General features: G+C 29.5%; 1 protein-coding gene across 1 annotated transcript; it reads left to right on the forward strand.

Moving 5' to 3' along the window:
* The first annotated feature begins 19,166 nt into the window (after window positions 1–19,166).
* Window positions 19,167–20,496, forward strand: LOC107929341 (heat shock 22 kDa protein, mitochondrial). The gene is made up of 2 exons (XM_016860739.2): window positions 19,167–19,560; window positions 19,914–20,496. The coding sequence occupies exons 1-2, from the start codon at window positions 19,332–19,334 to the stop codon at window positions 20,336–20,338; spliced, it is 654 nt and encodes a 217-aa protein (XP_016716228.1). The 5' UTR covers window positions 19,167–19,331; the 3' UTR covers window positions 20,339–20,496.
* The last annotated feature ends 55 nt before the right edge of the window (window positions 20,497–20,551 follow it).

Here is a 20,551-nt window from a genome sequence, read left to right on the forward strand (position 1 = left end):
ATATAGACTCGGTATAAGACTATTACATATGGTGTTAAAGCAGTTTTGGCTAGACATTGTATAATTCAATCATTTATATATATCGTATTAACTTATTTAATCCAAAAATTATCAATATAAACATCTGGGGTTATTAATGGATTTTCGTTTGCGTTTGGAAATGATTTAAAATTTGTTTTTACTCAAAACATGGGCAAAAAATTTATACTTAAATAAAAGGTATCGATATTTTATAAAAAGTATCTATACCAATGTACAAAATCGATACCAAAATGGCATTCTGCAACACCAAAAATTCAAGTTTTGATGGAGGTACTGAAACTTTAGGCCTATGTATCTATACTTAGGCTTATATCGATACCTACCTCAAAAACGATACCAAAATTTATCTCTGTTTCTCAAAAAAATTGATTTTTGGGTTAAGGTATCGATACCTTTTCCTCAATTATCAATACCTTGGGTTATGATGACATAAAAATAGTTGGAAATTTTGCTAAAAAGCCCCTTACTCTAATTCCAAACGTACAAACACTTCCAAACCAATTCAATTACCCTCAAACTCATTAAAATTCACCACAAAATCTATATAATAACAGTATATATGCATGCATATGTTAAGCTATTATAAATTCCTTTATAAAGCTAACAAAATATGTCATTAGATCACCAAATAACAAGGTTTCCAAAGTTTGCATTTTAGTCCATCTAACATTCACCTATACCAAGAACCTATGTACATGTCATACTAACCCCAAAATTCATACATACAACATTGCCTCTTGGAATGGTGATGATATGGGATACACGCAACCTCGAAATTAGCCCAACGGGATCTACTTCACCTATGCGTTAGAGAACTAACGTGGTAAGTCTATGAAAACTTAATAAGTACTTCAAGATTTTTAAAATTTACTATTAATAATAATATAAAATAAAATTATATTCATTTTATAGACATAAAATTCACATCAAATTAGTCCCTAAAATTTAATATATTTTTCTTAAAAATCACACTTACCATTACTTATCGTAACCCATTAATTAATAATAATCGAATTACGACATTGTAGCCCAATGTAGACTAGTTGAACACTTACGATATACAGAAATAAATCGATAATGCATTGTTAATGCATATCATATATCACTAAGCACAAAGCACAAAAAACGATAAGCACCGAAGTGCAAAATAATTATGTTAAGCACCAAAGTATAAATTTTACAACGATAAGCACAGAAGTGCAAAATAATACGATAAGCGTGCTAATTTTCCTTCATGGCATGCGATCAATATCCCAATAGTTCGGGGATTTTATTCATGGGCTTTACTTATTATTAAATTTTTTTATCCATTCACAAAATATTATAAATTTGTATTTTTCACGATTTAGTCCTTATCACAATAATAACACTAAAACTTGTAAATTCTCTTCATTTTTATCACATACAACACTATAATTTTTACATCACTTCATTTAACTCACTTTCTATATATTCATAACATCACAACATATTTTAATTTCTTTCAATTTAGTCCTTTTTCATTATCACCACAATACATCATATAATGGTACACTAAAATCAAAATTCATAACATTTACATTACTTACCCATACTAAATACTTATTATGATAAAATTAATTTAGTAATTAAACTACTTAATTAACATAACTTAAACAAAATTACTAGTTGAAGCACTTACAACCAAAATTTGGATGATGCGTTTTTCTTCTCTTCTACTCATTGGCCACTTCTTTTCCTTTCCTTTTACTTTTATCCTTAAACTTCCACTCTTTTTCTTCAATTTTATAACAACATATAACATTTATAAGTTAAAAATAAAATCAAATAACTTCTCTATGCTAGATTATGAAAATAAACATGCATGTTATGAGAATTTTCATCATTCTTACCTTAACCTTTTTGAAAACTTAAAACTCTAACTCATGTATTTCTCTCCTTTAACCAATCTATGGAAGTTTTCTCATGAAATAAAGTTGCTCACTAGTATTCTTTTTAGCTTTTATTAAAGAAATTTCAAAGAAAAATAAAGACTTAAAGCTTGGATGGTCCAACAATGGAGGAAAGACATGGAGGGAAATAAAAAAATGTTAGATGGATTTGGGGGGATGAATGACAGTTTGATAAATTGGGAAAAGATGATATCTTTCATCTTTTCTCCACTTTTCTACACATTTTCATGAAAAATGTCTCACCTTTTTTTATTAAATGGTCAATTTGCTAATAAGTCCTCAAGCTATCCATCTTTACACTTTTACCCATCATCATTACACCTTAAAATATCTACTTAGTTGTTTATGATTTTATACCAATTCATCTATTATAATTCCTGGAATGACTCATACTTCACTTAATTAAATTTCTTCTTGATCATTCATTCCTTTCTACTACCACTATGTATCTCCTAACTTTCTAAATTCCTATTTACACCATAATAATTTTTATACTCTTTCAATTTAGTCTACGCTTCTATTTAAATATTTTCTATCTCAGAAATATTTTCTAATCTCTTATTGGGTTTAAATGCTTCATAATTTAATACTAAAAATTCGCTATTTGGTAAATTTTAAAATTTCTCCACTATTTCCTGACCCGATCCATCACTGTACATAGCTCCAAATCGAAACGTGGTTGTTACATTCTTAATCTTTAAAATTTGTGGAGTAAGAAGATGAATGAAAAAAATAGAATTTGTTTTGTTAAATTTTAACCTTAATTACATAATTACTAAAGTAACCTTTTAAAACTTTATTAATTTCAATAAAAACAATCCATGAATGTCCACTAACTATATAAATGCTCTATTTACAATCTAAGTCCTCTTATTTTAAAGTTTCATAGCTATTTGATACCTTTAGATACTAGATATCTACTTTTTCACCTTTTACGATTTAGTCCTTTTCACTTAATTAAGCATTCAAACGTTAAAATTTCTTACCAAAAATTTTATACGACCTTACTAATATTTCATAGACATATAATAATAAAATATATTTTTACTTGTCAAATTTGTGGTTCCAAAATTACTATTCTGATTTCGCTGAAAATGGGTTGTTACAAGTGTGTGTGTGTAAGCAATGAAAGAGCCTTACTTAGTGCTAAGTTATTACCCACATTACTTTGAAAAAGGAACCGTATGGTCAGAACAAAAAAAAAAAGTGAATTCATGGGGTTGCCTTCATTACAAATAGCACTGAACTGACAGATCACGATATAAGAATGATGTTTCGTAGCCTCTAGTAAGGCAAGTGTAATACAAACCAAATTGGAAAAACCTAACAGAGGAAAAAGAAACGAAATAATGATACAATCCTTAAACACAGACTAGGGTTTTTGGCTAGCACGAAAGAGGTTATTTGTATGATTGCATGGGCATAGTGTATGCTCCAAAAATGAGTCATATTTTATTAAAGTCTGTGTAAATTCAGTATTCACCAATAAGAGAGCTACATACAGTCAGTTTGTGGTGTGTATTCGCCAACAAGCGAACTATATGTTCCACTGAATTGGGAAAAGTCCTTTTATCTGTGTGACATATAGATACCCTAATGTTCGTTCTGGAACTCACAAAGTTTTATGAACTTACTCTGTTTATCTTCCCTTCTCAAGATCACCGAAGAAGTAAAGGAACCCTCAAGGAGTATGCCAAAGGAAACATCCTGTGTGAGGCTTCTAGTGATTTTGTATTATGCATGACAAATAAGGGTGGCGCCAAGGCTTGAAATTTGAGGAACAATATTTTGTAACAAAAAAGAATGTATACGTCAAACTATGCTCTTTCCTTAAATCCTTATAATGAATTTTATGTTGTAAAAGTGTTTGGGCCCTTAAACTTAAATGTTTTATATATTGCTGCTATACCAAATACATATATGTCTTTTTAAACCTGCGGTTTCGCCAATTACATTTTCGAAAGCGAAAGACTTTAAAGTTGTAATGTACCATTCCTGACCTTTAAACGTACCATTCCTGGATCCTCCTTAAAGGTCAGGAATGGAGCGCTACACCAGGTGTGAGAACATTCAAAATAACACATAACTCTATAATGAATGAATACTATGGAAACACATTTGTGTTCATTGTGGATTATAAATCAATGGGTCAATATTTTGACTTCAATTGCAAGTTGTTTGATAGAAGAAGAATTATATGTTGTCACATTATAAAAGTGTTTGTACACAAAAGGATTCATAAATTAAATGACATGTACATAAAAAGAATACAGAGAAAGTAGGTGTATCAACCTCACTTAAACATGTTTTTTAAAAGATGGTACCCTAAAATGTTTGTTGAATACCAAAAATACAAATAACTTCTTCGTTACTTTAATAGTGTTGTTAATATTACTGTAACCATCAATGTTTTAATATGAATTGCATCAAAACAAAGTTGATTGAACTGAAGAATAACTTGTTGAAGTGGAATGAAAGTGATGAAGGAAGCCCTATGAAACCTAAAATAAGGAGGTTAGATTGTATCTGCCTTTAAGACGTATCTTTGTTATCTTTAAGGTATTCTAGAATTTATTAATATATTATACATATTGCTTTCGCTGTTACTTTAATGAAGAGATTAATTGTAATTTATCTAGTATGTTAGCAAGTTAAAACAAGTATTTATTTGTAACAACTCGATTTTCAGTAGTGTCGAAAAAGGCAGTTTCGAGATCCCATTTCTTTAAATCGGGGCTGTAAATATTTAATATTTACGAAATTAATGTAAAAGTTTATTAAGTTTGGTCCGATAATTTGTTGAATTAATTTCTTAATTAGGGTACAATAACTAAATTGTAAAAGTATTATCGCTATAGGTTTTTAATTGGCCAAATATTTAGGGACTTAAATTAAAAATGGTCAAAGATTCAAAAAGGTATTAAACCATTTTGTAATATAACTTAGTGCTTGGTGATGGAAGAACCCACTTATTTTAATTAAAAATGATTAACTTAATTAAGTTCTAATATAAGTATAAAAACCAAATTTAAGTAAAGTTTGTCATCTTTTTTCATTCATCTTCTTCTTTTCATAAAACAAAAAGAGAAAAACCCTTTGAAAGCTTCAAAATTTCGACTATCAATTGGTATGTTCAATTAAGTCATTTTCTTGTAATTTTTTATGTTTTTCAGATCATGTTAGCTTGATTTAGCTAGCCCAAGTACCAATATGTAAAAATGTTAAAGTTATGAAATTTTTCATTATTGATTTTTTTTTGAAGAAATTAGTGTTAAATTGATAGATTTTAAGCTTAGATGAGAAAATTGACTAGATTGTCATGTTTAATTGTTAGTTTTGTTTATAAAGACTAAATTGAATAAAATGTAAAATTTTGGTAATAACAAATAGTAGAGGGTCTATAATGAATGTAATTGGGTTCGGTTTTCGAATTAAAGCTCAATATTGAAAGTTATGGTTATTTTGGTTTTAAGGACTAAATTGAATCAAATGTAAAAATTTAGGGGTACCAAAAAAAAGTTTCATAGGTTCATTCATATCATGATATAATGTATAAATGTTTGGTATTGTTGAGTTGAATGAAATAATTGAATAGATTAAGAATTAGATCAAAGCGGAGATAATCGAGGAAAGGCCAAAATTGACGATTAGTCCCTGAAGATTCAACTTGTTTGCTATTTTTGCCAGGTAAGTTCATGTGGTATTTATTTATATAGGTTTTTGTGTATTTGATTTGTAATCATATATGTGTTTGGTTGTGAATTGGTTAAAAAGGTGAGATTTGGACTAAATTGAAAAGTGATGTTAATATGTGTAATAAATGCCCGTGTGAACTTAGTAAAAGTTAGGAGATGAGTAGCATGCCGATAGGGTTTTGTGCGTGCTAGTTCAGGGATTATAGATGATATCGAGATCTGACATTTGTTGTGAATACTCAAATACATTGACACAAGTTTAGATCGAATGGGTAACCTGATGTCGTTTTAAAGGTTTAGCTCAGACATGTAACCTGACATGTATATATTCAGCTTGGACAAGCAATCGGATGTGTCGTTATAAACGTTAAGTAATTTCTAATGTGTAAACTGCAAACATATAAAACATGTTCATAAGGAATAATTTTTTTCTATTTTTTTATAGAAAATATTTTTTTATGGAAAATAAAAAAAGTGCTTGGGAAAATAAAACGTTTCAACATGGAAACATGATTTTCCATAAAAAGTATATTTTCTATTTAATGCTAATTAATTCCTTTGTTTTTCATAAAAACGTTTTCTTTCATTTTTCAAGAAAATTCTCCCTCTCTCATTTTTCATTTTTCCTTTTTCCTTTTAGACATTTCCCTCTCTCATCTAAAAAAAGTTTTTTTTTGAAAAACTCTCCCTCTGAATCTCCTTCTCTTTACAACTTTTTTAGAAAACTTTCCCTCTCCTCTTATTTGCCTTGCCTTATTCTCTTTCTCACTTCTTTTCATTTTTCATTAGCTTTTTTGAATCGAGGCTAACAATAGAGAATGAGATATAAGGTAGTAAAAATAGACGAAGACAAAGAAGCAAAAGTTGAAGACTGATGATGTCAATCTAATTGACACCACCAAAAAACTGACATGAGTGACGCCAATTTATTTAGCATCATTGTGAAATATAAGTATTTATACAGGTGATGCCAAAATGCCAAATATATTGGCATCACCCAAAAAAATTGTTTTTTCAATTCTATCGACCAATCATTGGCTCACGTTGTAATTTGTGACGCCAATAGAATTGACATTACTCGTGTTCACTATTCATTAAAAGTCATTTACGTACTTAATTAAAAAAATAGATTATTTTTATAAATAAAAAAATTGGATATTTTGATAATAAAAAAATATATGGTTGATGTTAAAGTCAGGATCACAATAATTGTATGCTAATCAGTAGTAATTGTCATAAAATTAAACACCTTTCCCAAGAAACGTCTATCCAATCTGATGATGATGGCTGGGGGCTGACATGAGTGCGCACCCCTGCGGACCATTCTACTTACTGCCTTACCTTTCTCATGCAATCCAGCTGTTCCCCATTCACTTCGCCAATCCAACTTCCCTGCTACTTTTTTTTAAATGCCTCTCCTTAGCCATGCAATCTCCTCAAATTTAGTATGATTGTATTTATTTAATCTTATTCCTACTTCCATGCTCCAAAGCTAATCATATTATCGTTGTAGTTGAGAAATTTTTTTATGATAAACCCACGCACCTAAACTCTTTTTCTCTCTTCCTTTTTTCAAGTTTTATCCAAAATAATAGTTTGGCATATAATATATTGTGCCATGAGCTGTCAATGATAGAATCTTGACAAAATTATTTTTAGTGAATGATTTATGAATTTAATTAAAGCTTTCACCAATAATTTATTTTAAATCAAACAAGATGTGTATTTATATGGGTAGTTACATTAAAATGTATATTTTATATATTATAAGTGATAGGATATAATAATACGTAAAACCAACCTTCATAATATAAAAATAAATAAATAAATCCTATATGTTGAAAGGAATAGTTGTTAAAACATAAAAAGAAATGATGGTATTATTGATTTAATATAATTGGGTCTAAAGCTTATGACTAGGAAGGTTAGATGTGGATAGCTGTGTAGTGTTTTGACTTCCCAAGTCAATCACCTTTTGTTTACACGTGGCAAAGTACGATTGCGATGGCGCCGCGAAATTATTACTTCTATTATTTGGTTTTGAGACAGTGACATGCTTTTCCGATTTTCCAAGACCTAAAAGCGTGCCTGAGACTATGGACAATACACTGCTAGCTATCGCCATACGTGTGCTTCTAGATGTTTCTCTTCCTTCTCCATTTCTGTGGGACCTGTTCTTTCACGTGTGGGCCCCCACACAATCTTTTTTCTGAACCCAGAATCTTGCCCATGTAAAACATGATAATTTTTTTGTTAAAATATCTTACTTTTATTAAATTTATAATTTAGTATTTTTATTTTTATTTTAAGAATTTAATTTTTTTTATTTTTTATATTTTAAATTTTAGGTTGAATAGTTAATACTATTAAAATTATTTTGTTAAATTCAATTAGTACAACCTCATTTTCTAACTATTAAGTGAGTTTTCTTTTTATTTCAAAATATTACACCAATAAATTTAACCAAAATATTAATAATTTTAACAACTAGACTTGAATTTTAGAATATAAAAAATAGAAAGACTATGTTGAGGCAAGTTGTGAAGCAGCATTAAGTGGCATTTGGTGGTGGCCATTACCATTACCGTATGACATTGCATTAAAACTTGACATATTTTCTGTTGACAATTACAACCCTTTCATTGCGAAGAATCGTTTGGGATTGCATTGAGAATTACCTTAAAGAATGAATCTCCTTAAATCATGTTTCATTGAACTTTATTAATATATTACTTTTGCTATTTTATAGCTATTGATTTTAAGAGGTTGCATTGTAATTAATCACTAGTATGTTAGCAAGTCTCAGAACTCCTATAACGAGGTTTGTATAGGTTTTGTATGAGAGCATATTGAGAACACTATATTTGTTCATCGAGGAACTTATTGTGAGTGCAATTGAAGGGTAAACCAATTGTATTTACATAGTTTAAGTTCTCAAGAGGAGAATTTAGAGGTGAGTGTTTTAGTCTTTAGGTACAAATGTGAGGTCTTTATACTTGGAGAGTGATAGAGTGTGGTTCATTTATTGTATTGTGGATTAAAGATAGTGGACTTACTGACTGTATTAGGCTCCCTAGATGTAAGGAAACTAAATGGCGCAAACAAACCTTTGTGTTCTTTGTTATTTCATTTACATAATTTTCACGTTATCAGCTGTAATGGCGATTACAATCAGGCAATTCAAGTAATTAATGACTTTATGTTCCAATAGACTAATTTTTTTAAAAAATATAAATATAAAGACTAAATTCTAAATTTGTAGCAGCCCGATTTTGGGTCTAGTCGGAACAGTGGTTTTGGGACCACAAATCCGATGAGGAAAAATGTAATGGCCTGAATTTTTAGAGGTGTCGGAACAGTGATTCGAGATCACTAAATTCGAAAAATTGGTAGAAAATATTATTAATTTAGTGAGTATAAGTTAAATGTGAAGTTAGGAAAATTTTTGAAATAGTGAATAGTGTACTAGAAATAAATATTAAAATAATTAGAATCGAAAATGAGGTATCGAGACCTCAGAGATTTTAAACCGAGCCATAAATATTTTTATAAATATTTATGGAGTGTTAAAAAGTTAGTATTAAAGTTTCGTTAATAAATTTTAAAGTTCCGGTAATTAATTGAACAAAAAGGACTCAATTGTAACAAATGCAAAATTTTGGGAAATGATTAAATAGCTTAAATGATAAAAGGAAGAGGGCTTAAAAGGAAAATAGACCCAAATTATATTTGGCCTGGACGGCAATGGTATGAAATCGACAACAAAGTCAGGAGAATTAAGGGAAAAATTGAAATATTGCAAATTTACTTAATAAAGTTAGGACCAAAGTGGAATTATCTAGATTTCTCTTTATTTTTCTGCATTCTCATCAGCAAAAAACACCATAGAAGGGTTTACTTAAGCTGGTTCTTCCTGTTTTTACTGCAGGTAAGTTCAATTCCTGATTATTTCTTGAAATTTTTGTGTTTTTGTGACTTTTACAACTAGGCCCACTTGTTGTATTCGTTAGTTTTTGATTCTATGAAAGAAGTTGAAAGTTTCCATGAATACATGCTGGAAGTATATAATGATTTAATATGGAATTAGAGTTTTAAATTGTTCATATGCTGATTTTATTGAAAGAATTGAATAGAAAGTGAATGTTTGGAACCTAATAGTAAAAGAGTTTAAAGTTAGGGTTATATGTGGAAATTCTAAATTTCAATAGTTGTGAAACAACTTATAATGTTAGGTAACTTATTAATTGAGAAAATTAGATTAATTGAGGGGTTAATTGAGAAAGGACCGAATTGCATAAACTGTGAAATTTGGGGCAAAATAGAAATCAACATTTTGCACTAAAGCAGTTTTGGACAGCAGCAGTAGTATAACTTTGAAAAATCACCAAAAATTGTGGGAATTGAATTAGAGGGTGAATAAAATATAAAATTAAATCTTATTGAGTCTAGTTTCTTATAGAAGAAACAGTGTAAGCAATGGAATTGTAAATCATGAGATATATTAAATTTTGTGAGACAATGTCAGAATGATTTCGGGTTCCCCTGTTCTGCCTTTGGAAAATTGTTAAAAATTGTACAGAAATAATTATGAGTTATAATTTATATTCTTAGAATCCTTAATGAGTCTATTTTCAAAGGAAACAAACAGAAACATCATCCAAATTTTTTACAATGAGATAATTAATTTTTAGTGAAGAGAGGTCAGAACTGTCCAGCAGTGAAACAGGGGAAACTTTAAAGAATAAAATGTACTATTTGGCTAAACCAAAAATTATGAAATTTTTATGGTAAGAAGATATGTGAATCTAGTTTCGGGGAAAATTTACGGATCTTAATTTGGAGCTCTGTATATCTGGATAAAAATAATTTAGTGACTCTGACTCAGAATGACAGCTTGAATTTTACATACAAGAAAATTGTGAAAGTATGAATAATGTTGTTTAAATGTGTTATACACAATAAGGATGAGGAATGGAGAGGAGGTGGAGGAAAATTGGGAAATATATGAATGATTTGTGAATAATTGGTCATATGTTTGATTATAATTGATAAACGATGAAATAGAAATGATGCTTATATTTGTGCATTATTGGCCATGGTTTAAGCTCATGTGTGAAAATAAAGTTTCATAGTATGTGTGGATGGTATATTCGGTATATGATTTGGCATGAAATAATGTCATGAATGGTTTATGAATTAAAACATGTTGGTAAGCCCGATACATGAATAAATGTTGTGCTCATCCATACTTATAATGCTTATGCTATATGTATATTTGGCTAACATATTTGGTATACATGCTTAGGCTTTGGCCAAGTAGTGGCTAGATCATGCCACGTTAAATTTATAAGTTATGCATTGATATGGTTTATTATGTGGTTAGCCCCAAAAAAGAGTTATGTTTAAATACACTAGCTTGCGACTATGGTTGAATGATATGTTTATATCTTGTGTGATGTGCATAGAAAACGAGTGTGGGAAGATAATGAAAAGTAAGTTCATATGGCTGAACTTTTATGATTAATTGTTAATGTGGGAATGATATAATGTATCAATTCGTATATTGTTGTTGAATTATGATTATGGTAAAAATAAGAATAAAATGAGATTGTTTGTTCAAATTAAGGGATACGCAGGATTGAGTACATACGTTCGGTAACCAGTGATGATGAATTGACGAATAAGTCCATGGTGGATCCATGGCAAAGTGTGAAACGTAGGTATGGTATTTCAGTGAAGAAAACCATATTGAGTTGTGAAAAGTATGTATGGTATTTCGGTAAAGAAAACCATGCTGAGTTGTGAAAAGTAGGTATGGTATTTCGGTAAAAAAACCATAATGAGTTGTGAAAAGTAGGTATGATGTTTCGGTGAAGAAAACCATACTGAGTTGTGAAAAGTAGGTATGGTATTTCCGTGAAGAAAAACCATACTAAGTTATAGCAATGTGAAATATTCAAACAAATCGCGGCACCAAGCAAACGATGTACTCAAATCCGTAAGACGATCTGTAATTTGACAAGTATTTGTAGTAGAATTGAAGCTAAATGTTGGAATATAAGTTGACATCTGATAATGAGCTAGATTGGATAAATTCATTATTTGAGATTGTGGTTGGTAGGAAATGTTACATTATATATATTATGAAGAATTATAAAAAGCATGTTAATAATTTTGAAAGTTTTAATTTAGATGAAATTTTATAACTCGGTTAAATATGTCTACAAGTGTATGTGTTTTGGTAATGCCTCGTACCCTATTCCGGTGTTGGATACGGGTAAGGGGTGTTACAAAATTTAGAAAAAAAATATAAAAAAAATTATGACATATTTTAACCTTTTTTATGCATCATATAATTTAGGACTATGATTTTCAATATTTTTAGTTTAAAAATAAATAAAATTTAGTTGCCATCAACGTAGGCTGTTCTGGATCAACTCTGCCGTTTTCATTTATTTTGTACCTTTCAAGTAATTATTCATTGAAACCTTCCATGTATAAGCTGGGTTTCATTGATATAAAATAAATTATAGAGGTTTGATCAATAGTAGTCGATAGAATGTAAGATAAATAAAGAAATAGATAAAAGTTGGAGTGGAGGACAAATACAAAAGAATTAATTGTAAAACTTACATAAAACATATGCATAAATGGATCATAAATTTTTATCAATTTGAAGGGTGTGTATCATTGGGTGGGCCACATATTTGGTATGGGATATAATTCCTAAAGAAGTTGAGCAAATTAGTGGTGGGAATTTCAAAGAAAACAAGAGAATATAATCGTAGGGCTCACATATTGCTTGGAACATATGTGTCTGAATTTATAAATGTGAGTAGTCGGCCTATGTTCCAACCTAGAAAAGAAGTTGGTGAGTGGGTCCAATGTAGGAGCCATAAATCCAACTCATCTTTCTCAAGAGGTTGCTCCAATTTCTTTTCCTAATTTATTTAATGGTTCAAAGTAGGGTGGTTTCCATATGTCTTTGAATTGCTATCCATAAGCTTTGCTTCATTTTCCCTTTTCCTTTTCTTTTTTCTATTTTATGCATTTTTTTTTAATTTTAAAAAAATTGAACTGGTTAATATATGTATTTTTTTTATGAATACTATTAGGGGAAATAAAATTTCAGCATTTTTTAATTTTTTAATAAAAAAAGATGTATTTTAGTTTTTTTAATTCAATTAGTTAAAAAGGGTGAATTATTTTAACAAAAGTTACTTCAGATATTTGTAAGGTGAGATTTTTTTTCTTTTCATGAAATATTTGTTTTATTTTTGTTTTAAAAAATGAATTGTAATTATAGTTTATAAAACAGAGTGGAAACTTTCAATATATTATATTTATACTTATATGTTTTTTTTTAAGAAAACTTTTGTTACTTCTCTTTTTTTATATGTATAATATATGATTAGATATAAGCTATTTAATGTTAACGAGGTATTGGTTCAATCATGAGTAGAAAGCTTTAAATTTTTTTAAATATATTATGTCAAATTTAGTCCTTAATGTTTATATTTTTTTGTCAAATTGGTCTTTTTTCTTCTTTTTTAATCTAAATTTGGCTGTCAACCTTTTAAAAAGAGTCCAATTTGACAACCATTTGAAAAAGAGTCGAAATGATGTTTTGTAACAAGAACACTAACTAAAATGTTAAAATTTTTAAACACAACAACTTACTTGATAATTCATGTATGCTCCATGCTATTTATTTTGAATTTTTATGAATTTTTATATATATTTTAATCTTATTCATTTATTTTACTCAGTCCGAAAAATAGGCCTAAAATTTTGCTCAAACTCAGCCTGAGTAAAAATGTTAAAACCCGAGCCTGGCCCGGCTACCTGTAATAAAAAATTTTGTATTGTTTTTTTATATAAAGATAAATTTTAAAAATATAATACATCAAATATATTAAAAACATTAATATAAATGTTTCACAACAAATAGAAAAAATTAAAAATATATATTTAAATAACACTAAGATAAGTACAATTTAACAAGCAAATACCTTTAAAATAGTAGTAAATTAATAAAAAAAAAGAGTTATACAATATTCAAATATTAACATCAAAATAGTAACAATATAATAGCAAAACAATGTAAAAAAAAGCAATAATTTTTTTTTTTGCAAATGTGGGTTAGGTTGGGCTTGGACCAAAAAAAGTTTACATGAGGCCCAACCCGTTTAGAAATCGGTTTTTTGGATTTATATTTTTGTCTAAACCCTCCCATTTTTTAGATTGACCTTCAGGTCAGGCCGACCCATGAACAAATCTAACAGTCACGCCAACAAGGTTAAAAATCAATATTTAAAAGTAATTAGTCTTTGGTTAATAATTGACTTATGACTATCTTATTCATTAAGGTATTAATTATGGTAATATTCTAGGTGAGTGAGGGAAAAAAAAACATATGAAGAGAGTTAGATTTTCCATTTGTTTTTACTTGATAGGAAAGAAACAAAGAAAGTAGGGATTTGAGGTTAGATGGATTTCAACATGACGTAATGATCCTCGGATCTTGTGGTGATCCTATGTTGCTAACACAAGTGAATAAAAAATAAAGTTCACATGTACTAATACCCTTTGGGATCACTCAAAACTTTTGCATTAAATATCTTAATTAACCTCATCTTTGTACTTATCTTAGTTAAGATTAGATAAAATTGGGGTATTCTCCAGCATTGTCATTTTCCAATGTAACTTTTAATGTAAACATTTAGGTATTCACATTTTATATATTTTTTGAGTGTGGCTCATAATCATGGGTTCGTTTCAATGGAATGCCAGCATACACTATCACATCATACTTGGGCCTATGCACCTTCATGGTTCCTACTGGGCTTCCAACATTCTTGCATGGGTTTCCTTCTATCATTATTGGTTTGCATTTTCAGATACTACTATTTAAAAGTTAAAACCATTACTAAATTGGTATTATAAATTCACTAGAAAGGAAAATAAGCCAATTTTTCTTTAAATTAACATATTAGTAAAATATATAAGTATTAATTAAAAAATTTTAAAGTTGTAGAAGAGAATTTTAAAAAAGTTTAAAAACATTCCCAGTTTTTTTCTTTTATCATTATTCACAATATTTTAATTTTTTTTATAAACAATCATTAACTGATCATACATTTTTTTTATCACTTCTCAATTTATTAATTATTTATATATTTTCCTTAAAATGTGTTTGAAAAATTATTTAATAATTAGATTTGAGTATAATTATTTATAATTATAATAATTAATTAGATCTATTAAATCGAGTGTAATTGAAATAATTACTGTCATTTTTCAATTCTTAAAAGGTTGAAAATATTTGAAGTATACAAATAATTAATTATGATGAGTATAAAAAAATGTATTTAGGTTTGTTAAAAAAGATGTCTTTGAATTTAGTGGGACAAATATTTTATCAACAACAGATAAATATTAAATTTATATTGTCCAATTTAATATACGGAATTTTATTTGATGCAATTATATACATAAAACTTATATCGTTCATATATATATACATGAAACTTTGATATTGATTCAATTATATAGATTTAAACAAATGAATACATATATTTATTTTCATAGTGGATTAATATGTCTATGTATGTAATATTCAACACAAAATCAAAGTTCATGTATGAGATTAAAAAGTGGATTAAAGTTCAAGTACAATATTTGTAACACCCCTTTCCCGAGACCGTCGCCGGAATCGAGTACGAGATGTCATCCAATTTAACTTACCAATTCGGAGCATAAAAATTTGCTTTTAAAATTAAGTTCACTGTTCACAACAAAACTGTCCACCTACGTGACTGTCACTAATTTAATTATAGCTCGAGTTACAGAACTCGAAATTTAAATCCGTAAATTTTCCCTGAAAGTAGACTCATATTCCTACTTACCATAAAATTTTTAGAATTTTTGGTCTATCCAGTTAGTACAGTTTATTCATTGAAGTCTCCCCTGTTTCACTACTTAACAGTTCTGACCTCTTAACACTAAAAATCAATTATCTCATTGTACAGAATTCATATAAGGTTATAATTTATTTCTTTTGAAAATAGACTCACTAAGGAATCTATAAATATAAATTTTAGCTTATAATTCTCTCTGTACAATTTATAATGATTTTCTAAAGTCAGAACAGGGGACTACAAAAACTATTCTGACCTTGTCTCACTAAAATTTAAATATCTCAAAATACAGAATTCCTTTGCCTACACCATTTCTTTCATATAAAAATAGACTTGATAAGCTTTAATTCCATATATAATTCACTCTCTAATTCCATTTCTACTATTTATGGTAAATTTTAACATTCACGTCACTGCTGCTGTCAAAGAAACTGCTTCTTTGAATTAGTTACTATTTAACATACATAACACCCAAAACTTAATTTTTACTAACTATTTCAATAGCTAATCTTAGCCATATCATTTGAACATGCTCAAAATGATTAAGACTCTATACATGCCATAGTTTAAACATTTTGAAAAGCACATAATACCGAGATGATTATGATAGTGTGATACAAGCTCCGATGATCCCCAATTCGATCAAGTTCAAATCACTATAAAACAAAGGAAAAGAAGAAAGGTGTAAGCTACTAATAGCTTAGTAAGTTACATGTAAACAATAGGTACTCATTTAATAATTAACACTTTTAATATATAACTAATCAAAACATTTCTTAGCAATTTCAATCACTTACACATGCACAATCTTACCAATTCACTTGCATATACATTTTCACACTTAACATTTATCACATATGCTCATTCTTTCATTTTTACCTGCATACACACTTCATTTCATATTCATTTTAACTCATTATTAATCCCGTTGAACACTCGGAATATACACAGATACGTAGAGATTTAGCACAATAGTGCCACACTGATATGTAGCCGAAGCTACCACTGAATGTAGCCGAAGCTACCACTGAGATGTAGCCGAAGCTACCACTGATCAATAACACTGGAAATGTCCACGGGCCTGCTCACACAAGCTGTCAGGTGTCTGCAACACATGCTAGATCACCCAGCACCCGGGACTCACTGTAACACTGTAACACTGATCTCTAGTGACATGTCACTTGTATCCACTTCTATTCCTAAGTTCAACCGGGAATTTACACTTAACACTTTATTTTTTTAACACTTTAACACTTGAATAATTCATGAACAATTTTCCTTCCACATTCAATATTAATTCACATATCAAATATAATTCACAATTTATAAAAAATATAACTATTATTTACACGTAACTTACCTCGGATGCAAAACGACTATTTTTGTAATTTAGTCGATAACTTTCTCTTTTCCCCGATCACTTCCACTATTTCTTCTTTCTTGATCTATATTAACACAATTTAATACATTTTATCAATATTCCATTCAAATACAATTCATACACAACATTTTGGCACATTTACATTTTTCCCCATAACTTTTCAAAAATTCCACTTTTGTCCCTAAGCTCGTAAAAATAAAATTCACTAAATTTTTAAATTTAAAACTTCACTAAATCATATTTCATGCTCATAACAGCCCTCAATTTCACAAAATCACAACTTTATGCACACTTTACCATCTTTCACAATTTAGCCCTTTTTCAACATTTTCATCAAAATTCATCTAGTAAAACTTGTAATTAACACTTCAAACATTCATTATCTAACATCACTAATCAATTTACAATTATATCATGAATTGGTCAATTTTTAAACTTTAATTTCATTTAAATTAAATGGTAGAAACATGAAATTCAAGCTTCAATAAGCAAAAAATACGGAAATAATTAAAAACGGGGCAAGAAATCACTTACAATTGAGCTTAGGAAGTTCAAGAACCCTAGCTATGGTGACATGAATTTTTTTGGCAGCAAAGGTCTGATTTTGAAGAAGATGGACACTTATTTTCACTTTATTTTGTCTTTTATTCACTTTTGACAAAAATGCCCTTGACCCATTACTTAGATATTTTTCTAGAATTACCCTTTTGTGTCCATATCACTAATTTATGGTCTAATTGCCACATAAACACTTCCAATTTCATGCAATAATTCAATTAAGTCATTTAATCACTAATTAGACACACTTTGCATTTTTCTCAATTTAGTCCTAAAAATTCAATTAGGCACTAAATCATTAAAATTTCCTATCCATATTTTCACACAATATTTCAATCAATCAGTAACTAATAAAAATTTATAAAATTAAAATATTTCACTTCGGATTTGTGGTTACGAAACCACTATTCCGATTAGGCCCTATTTCGGGCTATCACAATATTGATATAATTACTATCCTAATAATTACACTTTATTAGCATTGTTTTAGTAGTATATCCAAACATACATTTAAAAGGGCTTTTGGTATGATGGAAAGTTATCACTTCACAAGTAATTTAATTAGTTGAAATGTGATTCCAACGTTTGGTATGCAAAAATTGATTTACTTTCATTGGAATATAACATTCCCTTGTAAGTTACTTTCACACAAGCAATTGAAAGTGATTTCCTTGATAATTTTTCATCTATTTGAAAAGTAAAAAAGAAAAAAAATTGCTAACACAAAATTTTCATATATTAAATATATATTTTTATTGATATTAAATTTTAGTATTAAGATAATTTGATGTCATATATGTACCTAATTTCCTATGTTTGTGGGACCTTATTTAGAGAGTTAATCGATTATACTCAATGAGTACAAGGTGTGACTTAAGTCCTCACTCATCAAGTAGCAACCTCATCTCTTGACTCTAAATAGGATCACTTTCCCTCTAAGATTTTTGTAGTCAATGAAACAATTCGCATATAAAAAGGTCACCGTGTATATTCAATTATCCTTATAATGGCATAGATGTTCTCAATGTTAAACTCTTATTAAAATTCCATCTTCTCTATAATGGAACTTGACTTGAATTTGCATGTTCAAGCTTCACTAATGGGTTGTTTTAACAGACTTCAAGATTCATCAAGCAAAGGTCCGTAGAGTTTAGTTCAAAAATATGTCAATTCATATAATGCAAGTTTTATCAAACTCTCAAGTTGCAATTTGCTTCGCATTAAATTAATGACTCAATTTGAAATTTAAAATTTAGAAAGTATAGGACTAAATTTAACCAAATTAAAGTACAATGACTGTATCTACAGATTTTATAAAGTATAAGGACTAATAATAGAATTTAACCTTTGGGTTATGGTTTCATTTGGTTGATTATTTTAGTTGGTTATTGATTTTTAAATTTTTAAATTTATCGGGCCAAAAAAAATGACTTAATTTAATATTTTTATTTATTTAAAATAAATACATATTAATGAAGCCCAATAATCCAACCAATAATTAAAGTAAATTAAATTAAGTAAATTCTTAAGCTTTAATTCAATCAGTTGGATACTTACTAAGCTTGCTACAAAGAATACCTTGGAAAACAAAAAAATGTAATATATATATATATATTATAAGAAATAGTTCTCCAACACTCGGGAAGTTTCTGCTACCGCTCAGTTTTGCCACCTTCTCTCCTTTTCCGTTATCCACGTTTCTACATTGCTCCCATGTTTAGTCTCCTTTATAAACCCCCCACTATACCCAAATCCACTACTACAAAACATTGCCAAAGAAGAACCTTCCACTGTTTTAGAAGCAATGGCATATTCGACTGCTTTAAGAAGAGTCCCTGTATCGACTCTGTTTTCGAAGCTGGCCAATCTTTCACCAGCACGTACCGTTTCAGTGGCTTTTCCCACCGTGGCTCGCTCCTTCAATACCAATGCTCAGCTCACCAAATTCAACGACGAGGATCGCTCCGTCGACGTTCAGCGCCAATCTGATCGCTCTGTCTCTCGCCGTCGCGATTCTCCCCGTTTCTTCTCTGGTACTTGTTTTCTAGCCCCTCCTTTTCCCCTTTCGTTCGTGTTTCTTTCTGTGTACTTGAAGCTTTTTTTTTTCAGTTAGGTTTATGATCGAGATGGGTATTTGTTTTCTTCTTTTAAAGTTGAATTTTGCTTTAAAGAGTGAAGCTTTGGATGTTTTCCTGTAGATGATATAATCCAATCTGAAAAAAGAAATGAATGTAACAAATAAGCAATTACTATCAAAAACAATGAAATAATTACAGTTTTGAATGTGGATGCTGATACAAATTTCATTCAAATTCAAATTTGTTTTAAAACTCTCATTATCCCGGAAGCAGGGGAAATGCTTATAGCTATATTGTTGGTGGTACAGATGTATTTGATCCATTTTCACCAACAAGAAGCCTGAGCCAAGTCCTGAACCTAATGGATCAATTCACGGACCATCCATTGCTGTCAACTCCGAGTTTGTCGTCAAGGAAAGGGTGGGACATGAGGGAGGACAACAATGCTCTTTATATCCGGATTGAAATGCCGGGGCTTAGCAAGGAGGATGTTAAGATCTCGGTGGAACAGAACACACTCATCATCCGAGGAGAAGGGGGTAAAGATTGGGAGGGTGAAGAAGAAGAAGAAGAGGGGGGAGGGAGACGGTACTCGAGCAGGCTTGACCTACCCCCCACCATGTATAAGGTGGATGAGATAAAGGCTGAGATGAAAAATGGGGTGTTGAAAGTGGTTGTGCCTAAAGTGAAGGAGGATGAGAGGAAGGATGTGTATCAAGTCACCGTTGAGTAGTGTACAAGTTTATTGTTAGTGAAGGTAAATGGATGTGAATGAGGACTAGGGTTTTGCTGCTTTAGGGTGATGGAGAGTTAATGTTAGCTCATGTTGTAATGTAATCTTCGAGTCTTTAAGATGTGAGTTTAATAAATAATCTAGGGTTATGTTTTGTATGATGAAAGTAGTTTCTCTCCATCTTTAGTTTGTTGGCTTCATTTCTGCCACACT

This window comes from Gossypium hirsutum, chromosome D08 (genome assembly GCF_007990345.1).
Source record: "Gossypium hirsutum isolate 1008001.06 chromosome D08, Gossypium_hirsutum_v2.1, whole genome shotgun sequence".
Taxonomy (NCBI): Eukaryota; Viridiplantae; Streptophyta; class Magnoliopsida; order Malvales; family Malvaceae; genus Gossypium; species Gossypium hirsutum.